The 15131-nt window shown below is 37.6% G+C and overlaps 1 protein-coding gene across 2 annotated transcripts; it reads left to right on the top strand.

Moving 5' to 3' along the window:
* The first annotated feature begins 2198 nt into the window (after window positions 1-2198).
* On the top strand, window positions 2199-10489 carry LOC106876579 (zinc finger protein Xfin). Of its 2 annotated transcripts, none has more exons than XM_014925184.2 (2): window positions 2199-2720; window positions 7036-10489. In XM_014925184.2, the coding sequence occupies exon 2, from the start codon at window positions 7251-7253 to the stop codon at window positions 10377-10379; it is 3129 nt and encodes a 1042-aa protein (XP_014780670.1). In that variant the 5' UTR covers window positions 2199-2720; window positions 7036-7250; the 3' UTR covers window positions 10380-10489. The 2 variants fall into 2 exon arrangements, with proteins under 2 accessions (XP_014780670.1, XP_014780669.1); XM_014925183.2 differs by lacking the exon at window positions 2199-2720 and adding an exon at window positions 2731-2882.
* Window positions 10490-15131: the final 4642 nt, after the last annotated feature.

The following is a 15131-nucleotide window of genomic DNA, read 5'->3' as shown; positions in this document are numbered from 1 at the left end:
AACCCTGCACAAAGTACATCCATCGTAGTAAAAATATGAAAAAACGTGATCGCAGATGATATGTAAATTTACTCTTTCATTTTGTAAAAATAGCAAAATAATGGGTTTGTAAGGACCGTGCGATCAGGAAAAGTGACGAGGAATGGCTCCTTTAGTACATCGCACGGTCGATACACATAAAAAATACGAAAAGAGGATAAATGAGCATAAGTGCCAGACGGAAAAGAAAGACACAACCGGTAGAAGGTATAGTGAAACCTCTCTCGGGTATTCAATCATAAATGATAACGAAGCTGCTAACATCTAGCCTTCGGCTGCCTTGGACCCTTGTGTCCACCATCCTGATTGGTTCTCATTTGCGCGGCAATTGTCCCCAGTTCTGCTTCACGCCAGGGTGCATACAGTCCAATCGTGGCCTTATAATAAGCTCACGTGAGAGAGAGTTTTTTCTGCGTTTCTGGTGAACCCTATTTCATCTATAAATAAGCCAGCTCCAACTACGCCAGTCGTCTTCGATTTCAGACCTCTCACAGGTCTGGTCGCTGACCACACACACATACAGAACACAGCTACAGCCACTAATGTACTGTCTACCAATGTCGTCACCAGCAACCCCACCACCAGAGTACACACCAACAACAACAAACGCGGTTTCATCCCTACACTGTATGAATGGATTATTTCCACCACGAGTTGACAGTCAGAACCAAACTGCTAGAATATACTATACCAGGTAACCGGTCGCAGCATCGACCCTCAACACACACAACATGTGATGCCACAGCTCTGCTCTCTTGGCCACAACTTCCTGCGATTGAACATTCTATATCTTGTGTAACTCATATACGAACTGGTATTTCTCAATCTCAGTGGTTAAGACTTTTACAGTCTATATTACAGACACTCTTTCTATGTTCTGTGTTCCTCTCACTCACACACACACTTGTACTCTCACATATTGTACACACAATCTTGCTTATACGACAGTCCGTCATTTCATATTGTTGTATAAATACTCTTGTACACGAAGGCCTGACTTATCTACCGTGTTATTTATATATGCCGCATGCACGCACACACAGACACTACAGTTTCACTGTGTTAATAAACTTACTCTCTTTGTATATATATAACGGTTGTGTCTGTCACTCTCTGATTCCTTCTACTGGCACTTGGCTCGTATCTCTCACGACGAGCCTTCTATGTTATATATCTTGTTTTGTGTTCGACCGTGCGACATGGTTAAAAGGAGCCTTTCCCGTCTCGTCGCCATTCTCCTTTGGTTCGCACGGTCGTTCTATTACAAAGGTTTAAGAGAAGATTTTATTGATATGTCAACATGTATGTATGTGTGTGTGAGTGCGACATATAAACATAATGATAGACAGGCCATCTTCTAAACAAAGTGTATGTGTATACAAACACGGATGCATGTGTGTGCAATAAGCACAGAGCATAGAGAACCCAGGAATGAGAACCCAGGTTCGAAATTTCCCCAAGACACCTGACGAAGGCTGGAGGGTATATCAGCCGAAACGTTGTGTTAACAACAAACAAGATGAGGACGAATATCCGTCAAATGTAAATAATGTGAGTCTATTATGACGTTGAGAGAAAGTCCAGACACAAGGATGGTAAATACCAGTTCATAGTCAAAGTACACAGGAGTTGAGGAGCTGTAACAAGAAGTTGAGGCTGTCTAGCAGAGCCAGGGAGAGGCACACTGTCATGTAAGAAGTTGTGACTTCAATGCAGCTGCCGGGTCACTTGTTACAGGAGGTCTCGTGGGTTGTATTCGCTGTTAGCCATGGTGAAGTAACTCACAAACAGTGTTGAAAATAGAAGTTGTGCGAGCGTTGCTGGTTGGTGTGTATGTAGAGAAGTTGGTGTAAACGCTAAGAAGCTGGAGGCGACGAAGATGGAGTTTGCCGAAAGCTGATGGTTGAGTCTCCATGAGGTTGTTGTCGTGTCGTCGCTGGAATTGGCTGTGTGCTCTGTGGTCAGCGGCTAGACCCTGTTGTCAGGGGGCGCCAGGAATGTGGTCTGGGAACCAAGGGAGCGGCATTACGAAAAAGTCTGGGAACCACTACTGTTGACATTGAACTCCAAATGGTCAGGTTAGTAGTTAGTTTCACCAGTCTGAGAATGAATGGGAAATTCAACAGCACTATCTCATAACTTCTTTTAAAAGTCAAACAGAAATATATAAAAAGAGAAATAAGTCAGGAAAAAGAAAATTACAACCGCGCAGGCGTAGCTGCGTGGTAAGAATTTTGCTTCTCCACCACATGGTTCCGGGTTCGGTCTCATTGCGTGGCACCTTGGACAAGTGTCTTCTACTATAGCCCCAGATTGACTTAAGCCTTGTGAGTGGATTTGATAGACAGAAACTGGAAGAAACCCGTCATATACATATATGAGTGTGTGTCTTTGTGTTCGTCCTCTACTCTGCTTGACAACCGGTGTTGGTGTATTTACGTCTTCGTAACTTAGCGGTTTGATAGAAGAATAAAAAGAAAAGTACCAGGCTTAAAACAAAAGTACTGGGGTCGATTCGTTCGACTGAATGCTTCATGGCAGAGCCCCAGCATGACCGTTGTCTGATGATTGAAACAAGCAAAAGATGAAAGATAAACTACCTTTCACATTCGCCAGTATCAATCCCGGTATTTGTTCTAATTGGGGACATAATTTTTCTCGTTCCCGTTACACCGTTTCAGGTACGATACATTTTGTCTTCTGGATTTTAAACACGAAATTGTAAATCCTTCATATTGAAATTTATTATCCAAGTATTTTAAGCTCATTTCCGAGCCTCTTACGCCTCAACATGAATACATTGTGTCGGTTTTAATCATTTCTAACACGGATTTACTTCACAGGTTTATACTAAATCTTATGTTTCCATTATTTCTTGATTGTTTCTCTTCGTAAATTTTGTATTGTTGATATCTAACATAAGTACGAGTTTGTTGTTGTTACTTAGCCCCATATCCACCTAAAAGGCGCAGATGATCAAAGTCATTCCAGCCATAATTATCTCGTTTTTCCGTTGTGACTAAGACTACATTATCTAGTGTCATTTCCTTATTTAAGACGGTAAGGTGTGATTTGAAGATTTCGCTATTATTTCTAGCTTTTCGTGGTGTTACAAACAAAATATGTGATTGTTCCGTTCGTTCTTTTCCAAACGTACGAACGGTGTAAAGGGAACTGAAAGGTCTGCCAGGTGGAATTGACGTAGCGCTCGGAGACTTGTTTTTCTTCCTGCGCTCGTTAATTCTTTTTACATCTGTCATCGAATTGGTATAAACATCACTCATTTTTCCACTTTATAAAAAAATTATTTTCATGTCAAATATCTTCTTTCACTAAACATCGCCTTAAACCAACATAAAACTTGTTCTGAACTCGCCATTACATCTGCCATCAATTAACAAAGTTATTTAATGTTACCTAATAAAGTCACATCTACCATTAAATAGCAATACAGTTAATGATAGATGCTGGGCGGTCCAAAAAGGGTGCCTCTTCGTGGTCACAAGAGTTGCTAGAAAAGCAACCACATCTTCCTCGAATTATAATCTATCGTCTTAAAAGAAAAACATTGCTTTGGATAGTGTAGTTAATATAGGATTGCCAGAAAATAAGACAGGTAGGTCAAAGGTGGAATGTCAATGTTTATAAGCCTTCTTAACCAGAGGCTGACTTTGAGTTAGACAGCTGATGTAAGGAATCTAAATCTCAGTCAGATTCCATACAAAATATTGATTTCAACATGTACACATGTAACACTGGTACACAAACTAAAATTCAAGAATCCATGTTGCATGCATGTACATTTACAAAACATCAAGATCTGCATTTCACCGCCAAAACTTATTTACCTAGCTATCTCCATCTCTACAACCAGTTAGGTATTTTAATTATTGTTTAATAAGGGCAACATTCTTCACTGACTCAGACCCATATTGGAATATGCTACACACTTAGACATTCTTGACCTCATCCAGAAGAATATCATTTGACTGTCACCAACCGCTGTGACCACTAGTTCACAAGCCAAAATGCATGGTTACTCTACCTGATCAAAACAACAGCTGAATCTCCCTTAAATTGCAGCTTATCATGTTAAAAAAATATATGACACTTTGGATGATGTCATATTAGATAAACTATCTGTGAAAATGAAAACAATTGAATGGTCACAAATGGAATACGTTTTGTTCATAGATCTGCTTCATCCAATTTCCTGAGGCTGACAAGTAGTTGACAGGCATGAAATTTTCTCTCTTCTTTCAATCCTACAATTGATTGATAATTGCTCTGTTATCCAGCCCTAAGTGAAAAAAGAAAATCTGAAAATAATGTGTTGGTACTAATAAGGCAGTCGCAAAGGTAAAATTGTTGGTTGGACAAACTGCAACAATAATTTAAAAGATAAGATTATTATTTAAAATTGCTTTGTTATTCAATCTAAACCAGTATTTGAGGTTAAGACAAAAATTGGAAAAATAGCTGCACAAAATGAAATCCGAGTTTTATTTGTTTGTTATTGTTTTTTTTGTTTTTTTTCTAATAGGCAAAGGAGAAGCAGTAGTGCACATGCATTTTGTAAACTGATGAAGTCAATATAGATGTTCAGCTTGAATTTCCATGTTTTGTAGAGAAACTGGAGGAAGAGAAAGCATTTTAGATCACTTGTTCTAGGGATGAAGAACTAAACAAAGTGTTTAAAACCCTTTAGCATTCAGACTATTCTGTCAGATGTAATGTTTATTATTCACATTGTAGCTTCAAGATTTGAATGGTTTGATTGTTTGTTTTTAGAATGACATGGTAGGGTAGTATGTATGAGATTGGATCTGAACATAAAACAGGTAGAATATTTCAGTTGGATATGGCTGGCTTAAATGCTAAAGGGTTAAAACAAGATTTTTAATATGTTAGGGATGATGAGAGATGGAGATGTAGTCATTACATACAATTTGGATTTGGTGTACAGCTTGCTAGTTCAGTTGAGCAGAAGCCTTGTAACATGTAGAAGCAGTAGAAAAAGGAAATAAAATATATGTAGGCTAGTACATGTTGCATATTTGAGAGATAGCTGCAGCACTCCCCCAGATATGTGATATGTGTTTTAATATAGTTGAGTTTTGTAGAGGTTGAGCTACTGATCAGTGGGATGTATTCTTATAAGTAACTGTGACCATCTAGGATTAGTATCTTGGTTTCATGTCAATTTTGCCCACATGCAGGAAGTTAAGGATCCCTCAAGAGTGGTATTGTATGAATGTGTAGTTAGAAGTAACAGCAAGTATATTGCTAATGTAGATAAGGAAGTCTTAGGTGACACAAATACAACTCTCAGAGTACACCAGAGTTGATAAAAAAGCAGGTTAAAGACTAAAAATTTCCAATCCAAGAGAAAAAAAGGTGGCTAGAGCCTACAAGAAAGAAATTTTGCTAAGTCATCATGACAGATATGTCTTTAGGGAGATCTTATGGTTCACACTGTGGCAAAGTCTTTCTTCATCTTGATGGTATTTGCATTCATATTAGAGAAAAGCTATTGTTTATGCATAAATATATTTGATCCCATTATCTCACTTGTGACAAAAAAATATTTATCGACCCTGAAGTAAAAGTGAAATTAATTTTTAGTCAGAGAGTTAAACAAGAAATGTATGTACAATACTGAATGGAACGACCCAGTGATTATAGTGATCACATTAGGATCATAAGTTTTGAAGAATTAGAATGGTTATGATGCTAATTTACTGCATCACTAACCACATAGTCATAGAATCAAACACTACTAGAGTATTGTATTCGTAAACAAAATTCATAACCCTGCTTCTCCCAATTTCCTGGACTTATGCAAAATATTTAGTCCTATTTCATATTAGCAGTAAGGAGTACATTTAGCTGAAAAGTTTATTTTCTCTAATGAAAACTATTTCATTCAAGTAGAAATGAGCAGGTAAAATAAGATATTATGCTACAAACTTATAGGCTGTGAGTTCAACTTTGTGACCATCATTTCCTTAACTTTCTGACAAAATTACAGCAGGAAACCAAAGCTAAGCACTGGTTCTCAAAATGTGTTACTAGTGGTAGGTGATATTTATAATGAAAACCAACCATAAATGTTTAAAAACAGCCGTAGAAGAGTAAAAGTATCAAGAATTCAAAATTTGTATTCTTGGTATTCATGTTTATATTGATGTTGTCTTCATTTTGATATGTCAGGTGCATTTCTAATCATATCTACTCCTGTGCATAGAATACAATACTTTACTCCAACCTAATTTCCAGCACATTTATAATCCCTACAAAAAGACTTTGAAAGAATGCTACAATGATAATCTAGTCTCATTTAAAAGCTCAAAAATGCAGTCAAGGCACATAACAGAATACATTTGGCATTACACACTTTCTAAAAACTAAAACCTTCATACATTTTTTAAATTCTAGGCCTCATATTCTTTGACAGACGTAGTCAAACCTCTATCACAAGGATTAGGTTTCTTCTTTAGGGTCAGTCAATGCATCAATCTAATAGTTGCTGGCTCTCTACAGAGCACAAGTATTCTCTGCTTGTATTTATGAATCATTACATCCACTACAAAGGTACACACACTCTGGACTATGTCCAAAAATAGACCATCTATCATTTAAGAAAATCTTCACTTACCAATTACACTACAACTAGTTTTGGGTCTCTTCTCTGAACTTGCCTGTTGTGTATCTCCAAACTCATTTGATGCGCCTACCTCTCCTCTTATCAGTCTTACTGTCAAATACACCACAGAGAAATTGTTCAGTCATGGATCCCAGAACAACTTTTTATAGTGTTCACTTCCTGAACATCAAACTCTCCCACCTAATCATCTCCTCCAGTTCAGAGTTGAGGCAGGTGCAAAGGTTAAGAACACTGCTCTTCTTTGAAGTAACTGGTATAAATTTTTTTTTTAATTCCCAATTTGCTCAACCGACCAGTCTGACGTTTTCCTTTTTATTGTTTTCGTTTAGATGTAGCAGTTACCTCCCTTATCGTCAGTTCCTCACATGATAATCAACCACCAAGTACATAACAGCCTACTACAATTTTATTTAAAAACTTTCAAAATTTATCTATTTTAAAAAAACAGCAACAACAAAGCACACCAAAAATGGACAAGAAATAACAAATACTACTGACACGAAAGAAAATATAAATTTTCTTGCTGAATTCTCTTTGCATAACAATGCCAACTTCTCTTCAGTCCTCTCATTCTTATCTTATTCCTTCTGATGACCAATTGAAATTGGAACCTGTATCATTCACTCCCCAATCTTCACATGAAGCTTCCATTTCTACAGAGTTCCCTGCATTGGAAACCAGATTTAATGAAGCTACTTTAGGGAATGTGACCATTAACAACAATCATTCATTAGAGATGAACCAACCATCTTTTAATATACAACAAAAGAACTATATTATGGCTTCAACAATAGCAGCCAAAACAGAAGTGACATTATTGAATGACACATCAACCAGTTTTAGTAATTCTATACAAAGACTAGAGGGTGATACAAAAAGAAGTCAGTGTACATCAACAGCTAGTAAACACCGCTCTGTTATTTGCCAGCATTGTTCTAAGGCCTTTTATCGCACTGCTGATCTTCGTCTGCATATGCGTACCCATACTGGAGAACGGCCATTTAAGTGTGACCTTTGCCCCAAAGCATTTGCACAGACAAGTCACCTGACTAAACATCGAAGGATACACACAGGGGAGCGGCCATACAAGTGTTCAATGTGTAGTTTAGCTTTCACTCAGTCAAGCAACTTAAAGAAACATGTAAGGACACACTTCAAGGCAAGCAATACCTCAAGAAATGTGATACACGGGAGCATTAGTCAAAATGATACAACTTCCAACAATAACAGCATTGTTACGAATATCAACTCTAAAGTCCTTCATCGTTGTAAGTATTGCCTGCGTCATTTCTTCTCCAATATAGCTCTCTCAGTTCACATGAAGAAACACTTACGAACAAAGCGCCTTTCTCCAATTTCTATGCCAGGTCAGTTCTCAGTGTCAACAGTTAATACATCAATGAAAGTAAACAAAACCCATCAAAATACAAAAGTAAGAATTCATAAAATAAATTCCAACTCAGCATCCTTGAAACCACATTCAGCTATATCGACTAATAACAATTATCCTACCTCACTCTCTGTAAAATCTGCCAACAATGTCATTGACTTATGTGAACCTGAAGGCGAATCTAAAGTAAGCACCACTTCTGATTTTGACTTTCAGATTCACAGGAATCGACCCTCATTTTCCTCAGACCAGTTTTATTCATGTAAACTGTGTCCTATTCAGTTTGTTCGATTAACTGATTTCCTCTCGCATGTTGCTCTTACTCACAATGAGCTTCTCCAGTGTAAACTGTGTCCTGCTTACTTTGCTCAGTTTTCAGATTTTACTGACCATCAACAACTGCACTGGATGGTTCTTGGACAACAGCAACAACAACAGCAGAAACAACTTGGAAATAAGTCAAAGATTGTGAAAAATTTTAGATGTGGTTTATGCAGAATGGAATTTTCTAAAGAAGATGAATTTTCCAACCATCAGTGCCAAAAACAGCTTAGCAGAGAGAAATATCAAAGAGTTTCATCAACATCATTTATAAACTCCAATTCTTCTTCAGCCACCCATCATTCAGATCATTTAACTCAAAACTGGAACCAGAGAATGGAGCCCAAATTAGTTTCTACAATCAAAGGACGCTCACCATTGGTTAACAAAGGGCGGAATTTTCTCAAGGATGTGTCACAAAGTGGTGCCCGTCATCGGAAAATGTCATTGGGGAGACCTTATATTTGTTCACGCTGTGGCAAAGCCTTCCTTCGTCCTGGAGACCTTCGCTTGCATATACGCACTCATACTGGAGAAAAACCATTTTCATGTGACCTTTGTCCAAAAACATTTGCTCAAACAAGCCACCTGACAAAACATCGGAGAGTACATACTGGGGAACGTCCATATACATGTGCTTTGTGTAACCTTGCTTTTACACAATCTAGTAATCTGAAAAAACACGTTCAAACTCACTTTAAATCTACAACTCTATGTAATAATAAGAATAATAATAATACTGATAATAATAATAAAACTGGTCAAATCAATGAAGGTCTTGCCCAAAAGATAAATTATACAAATGACCAGGAACTATCTCATAACATTCAGTACACTTCCCCAGAAAATTCTAGTCTGCCAACCCAACAATCCCAAACATTATTTGTGAAAGAAAATGATTCTTTCAAGAATACTGAACTTATTGAAAATCAGCTCAAGCATCAGTTACCTTCATCCATTATCCCTGATCTTACATCCCTAGAGTTTGAAAATGTATCATTTAGTTCCATCTCCACTACAGGAAACAACTCTGAAATTACATCATCTGCTTGTTCTTATCCAACAATTAAAAATGATATAAAATTGGATGGTCTCAATATCCAGCAGATTAACATGAAAGAAGAAAGTGATGACATAACATTAAGAAAAAATTCACTCTCACCTTCTGCTAGAAGTGACCAAAACCAGTCAGATATTCCTTTAGATGGTGTAAGTAGTTCAATGTCATCTTTTCTTGGACGGATGCTTCCCTGCTTTCCCAATCCTGAAACCTCAAAAGATGAATCCACTGAAGAATTACAACTTGAATATTGTCCTAACCATCAACAACAGACACATGTGGAAATTGACAACAGCAAATCTCATCAAAGCATAAAACATCCTTTTAAACCAGATTCCAACCCTAATCCAGGCATATTAACTGGATATGAAGTAAAGCCTACAGCTGAACGCCCTCACCTTTGTACTGAATGCTACAAAACATTTATACGTTCAGCAGATTTACGCATACACATGAGAACACATACCGGTGAACGCCCATTTTGTTGTGATATTTGCCCCAAAGCCTTTTCACAGACAAGCCACCTCATAAAACATAAACGGATTCACACAGGTGAGCGTCCTTACAAATGTAACAAATGCAACCTTAGTTTCACTCAGTCAAATAACTTGAAAAAACATATCAAAGTGCACTTGAAAGAACAAAAATCAAAGCAAACTGAAAGCTGTACAAACCTTTCTGATTCTTTGATTCAAGTCGAAAATCTTGAAGAAATAAATCACTCTAACTTGATTTCTATCAAGAAGGAAAATTCTCTAAATTCTCTTTCACTCCTTCAAGACAGCGAATTCCTTGATGTAAATCTCTCAACCCAGGACCCTTTTCAAAGCTTAAAAGGTAACAACGAAAGTGAAAAATCAATAAAAGAAGAGATCACTGATAGTGTTTGTTTGCCTCAGTGAATATTTTCTGCTCGAAATTATGTTAATATCTTTTGTGAGTCTGTGAAATGCCAGAAGGCATGTGTAAAACGAAAATCTTCTCATGGAAAATAAACTTCAACAAAACAAAATCCACTGTTTAACTTTTTTGCTTTGTGACTTTTTCATTACTGTATTGAAAGCTTCAAATTGACATGCATGGTTTGGTATAGTTAACCTAATCAATGAAAACAGAGTAGTGTTATGAATCTAAGAAAATAAGATTGCTTTCAGATAGTGGTTCTCAACTGGGGTCCATACAAGATTTTGTTGTTAAAAATTATCTGCAATAAATCAGTTATACTTCTACAATACACTGGATGTATTATTTTTTTTTATATATATAATAATATTTAATTCTAAAAATATATGGGATTTTTTTTAAAAACTTCAAATGGCCATGGAAGTCCAACAGAGTAAAATAGGAATCAAAGGTGTCCACAGGCAAAAAATAGTTGAGAACCACTGCTTGAAGGTTAAAAACAATAGCTGAAAAGGAATCCCAACAGATATGTAGGAGGAACACTGCAGAGTCCTTAACAAACTCAACAAAGTGAACTATAATTAGTAAAAAAAGAAATTGCCATGCATCATTAAGCAAGAATATAGACATTGAGAATTCCAGTTGCAACTGCACAGGAAAGCATTCCTGTGGTTATAAGTTTTATCAGCGAATTTCAAATTCCAACCTTTTAATAAAACTTAGCCACACACATACCTGTAACTGGCACTGAATACAGAGTTACCTTTCCACAGTCTAGTAACCTTAAAAAAAATTGTAATAGACACTCTGTCCCATCCGTCTCTGGCAGGTAAAGATACTGAAATGTGCATGTGCCATTGCAGGTTTTCATATGCCAGACCTTTTCAGTTGTACATGTCTGGATCAACAAATGATTGGAGCTTTCAGTAACACATATAGCAGTCTTCAGAATGGGGCTGTTAAAGTTGATGGCCAGTGTGTAAAGTTTAAAAGGACTTATATATTAAATTGATCCAACATTACTTTTAGAGTTGGAAAAGAAAAGACAAAACAAGTTGTAATTGGATCAAATGGAAACAGCTATGTTTTTATTAGTGTACTTACAGAGGCGGTATCCAATGTAATTTATTTGGGTATTGATAAAAGGTAGTTGGTTCACAAGAAGGAGGTGGCCAAAAAATGAGAATGGCTGTTCTTGTGTCTTTATGTATCTATTCTATTATTGAGAATGACTATTTCTGCACTTTGTTTAAATTTATATTTTTTCAATTAGTATTTTTGTATATGTGTAGATGCAGGCAGCCATGTGGTTTCAGCTGGAATCCCAGTACACCTCTTGGGCAAGTGTCTTCTACTTTAGCCCCAAACTCAATAAGTAAATTTGTTTGTGTGTGTGTGTGTGTGTGTACATCTCTGTATTTTAGAACTAGTCAGCAAAAACAGACTGACTGGATAAATGCTAGATCTTAACATTAAGCTTTTTTAATTCCTCAGTGTACTGCTTGCTGTCCACAGTGGAACCACATTCCAGAAAATCTAGGAGAATGATGCTCTTGTCATAAAAAAAACAGTTACAGTAACTTTATGTGCTGATTGCTGGCTCTTGAACTCCTTAAATTTTAGAAAAGAAGTGTAACTCCATAACATTGACTGAGCCTTTATTTTTAGATCATAATGATATGGCTATGTTCCATTTCTTCTGTGACCAAATTGGGAAAAATACATGTCTTCATAGGCTTCAAATGTTTCCAGCAGATCAAAACAGACTGATGATGCAACTAGAATGCTGCTATAAAATCTCCACAATAGAAAGGAGCAGAGGACTGGATGTTGTGGCTTGTGTATGAATATGAAAGTAGCAAAAAGCTTGTAACTTCATAAGGAAACTTGACATTAACCTGTAACCAGATGAAGAACCTGAAGCCATTGCTACCAAACAGACTGCTAAAAAGAATGGGCTTTTTGAGAAGCAATGGAAACAGAAGTCCTTACATGGACAATATATTCTTCAAAGTCAAAATGCTGATGTAGACCATGTAACCAACCATCAGTGGCTGAGAAGTTCAGAATTGAAAATAGAGGTTGAAGACTTCATACTGGCAGCTAAAGATCAAAGCTTGTTTACCAGAAATCATCAGGCTAATACTCTTAAAAACTGCTGACCCAAACTGCAGATTCTATAACACATCTGATTAAATAATAGACCATCTTGTTTCACTAACACCAAACGAATATAAAAATTGCTCCAATAGGGTAGGACAGTATTTTCATTGGAAAATATGTAAGTTCTACCAAATTGACACTCCTGCCAACTTGTATAAAATGTGCAGAAAACAGCTTGTCACATTCCAGGGAGAAACGCTACAAGTAGTTGATAGCTTCCATTACCTAGGGGACCAAGTCAGTAGTGGAGGTGGATGCTCTGAAAGTGTAGCTGCTAGAATAAGAATAGCCTGGACAAAGTTCAGAGAGTTCCGACCTCTACTGGTGACAAAGGGCCTCTCGCTCAGAGTAAAAAGTAAACTATATGACGCATGTGTACGAACAGCCATGCTACATGGCAGTGAAACATTGACTGTGACTGCTGAGGATATGCATAAGCTTGTAAGGACTGAAGCCAGTATGCCCCGCTGGATGTGTAATGTCAGTGTGCATGCACAACAGAGTGTAAGTATCTTGAGAAAAAAGTTGGACTAAAAGCATCAGATGTAGTGTGCAAGAGAGACAACTGTGCTGGTATGATCATGTGTTGCAAATGAATGCAGACAGCTGTGTGAAAAAGTGTCACACTCTAGCAGTTGAGGGAACCTGTGGGAGAGGTAGACACAGGAAGACCTTGGATGAGGTGGTGAAGTACGTCCTTCGAACATTGGGCCTCACTGAAGCAATGACTAGTGACCAAGACCTTTGGAGATATGCGGTGCTTGAGAAGACCCGACAAGCCAAGTGAGACCATAACCTGTGGCCTATGCCAGTGGTGTATAACCAGCCCACCTGTGAGTACCGTTCATTCATTGGACAATAAACTTTGCTTGCAAAGAGTTGTTGAGGCAAGTGAAATCAAAATCACTGACATGGCCAATGAAAGTACAGTCTGATTGGCACTTGTGCCAGTGGAACATTAACAGCACCATCCGAGTATGATCGTTGCCAGGGCTGCTGACTGGCTCCCGTGCTGGTGGCACATAAAACGCACCATTCGAGCATGATTGTTGCCAGCATCGCCTTACTGGCACATGTGCCAGTGGCACGAGAAAAACAACATTTGAGCGTGGTCGTTGCCAGTGCTGCCAAACTGGCTCCCATGCAGGTAGCATGTAAAAAACACCTTTTGAGTGTGGTCATTGCCAATACTGCCTGACTGGCCCTCGTACCAGTGGCACGTAAAAGCACCCACTACACTCTCGGAGTGGTTGGCACTGAGAAGGGCATCCAGCTGTCAAAACTTTACCAGATCAGATTGGAGCCTGGTGCAACCTTCTGGCTCACCAGTCCTCAGTCAAACCGCATAGAAAGCGGACGTTAAACGACAACGATGATGATGATATACAGGCACAGGTAAGAAGTTTGCTTCCCAACCACATAGTTCCAGGTTCCGTCAAATTGCATGGCACCTTGGGCAAGTGTCTTCTACTATAGCCTTGGGCCAACCAAAGCTTTGTGAGTGGATTCGGTAGATGGAAGCTGAAAGAAGCCCTTCACACACACACATATATATATATATATATATATATATATATATATATATTATATGTGTGTGTGTGTGTGTGTGCTTGTCCCCAATCAGCGCTTGACAACCAGTGTTGGTTTGTTTACGTCCCCGTAACTTAGCGGTTCGTCATAAGATCGATAGAATAAGTACCAGGCTTTAAAAAAGTACTGTGATCGATTCATTCGACTACAAAATTTTCAAGGTGATGCCCCAAGATGGTCACAGTCGGAAAGAAGTAAAAGATAGAAGATACACATTCTTTATACCATTAATCACCCAACAATCTCAAGGACTCGTGTTTGAATTCAAAGCTGCATACATATAACACCTATATGATCTGTAAAAAATTTAACTTTATGAACTTAAAAACCAGTACCTCATAAATTCCATAAAATAATGAGTGTACACATGACATACACAAACACCGGAAAAAGAGCAAAGCAAGGGAGATAACAATTATATAAGCCACTACATGAGTTACTTCCCTTTATTTGTACATATTCTCACGTTATATGACCACATTTCATTTGAAGTTTCATAAAATCTTGCGTAATCTCATAAAAGAGACGGATTACCAGCATTTATAAGTGGTTCATTTGACAATTGCGATGTATTTTTGAAATCAATCGTGACGTGGTAAATCCACAAAGAAAATATGTATCCACAAAATGCGGTGTTGAGTAGTTATTCCTATACATAAAAAAGACACATGCATGTATGTATATTTTACATAGATGTTTCATTAAAGACACGACTGTGTTTGAGCTTTGTCGATTTCATTACAGATTTTTCATACATCCGAATCAGTTTCTTATAGTCATCTAAAAGCTCTTAAATCTATATTCAACGTTTCCAGACCTCCATAGTTTCATTTTCAAGAACTGAAAGATCCTATTTTACTGCCATGTTGCTTCTTATAGAGGTCGGATTTTTGTGAATTTTTCCGCCAAAAGATTTTGACCATTGCGACGTAGATATTTTAAGCCTTTGTATCCATATAGAGTCTGACGAGCTGTCCACAAGGCTTTGGCTTTATAGG

Source organism: Octopus bimaculoides, chromosome 14, assembly GCF_001194135.2.
Source record: "Octopus bimaculoides isolate UCB-OBI-ISO-001 chromosome 14, ASM119413v2, whole genome shotgun sequence".
NCBI classification, from domain to species: domain Eukaryota; kingdom Metazoa; phylum Mollusca; class Cephalopoda; order Octopoda; family Octopodidae; genus Octopus; species Octopus bimaculoides.
The sequence above is the reverse complement of the archived record's forward strand: the minus strand, read 5'-3'. Positions and strand labels throughout refer to the sequence as shown.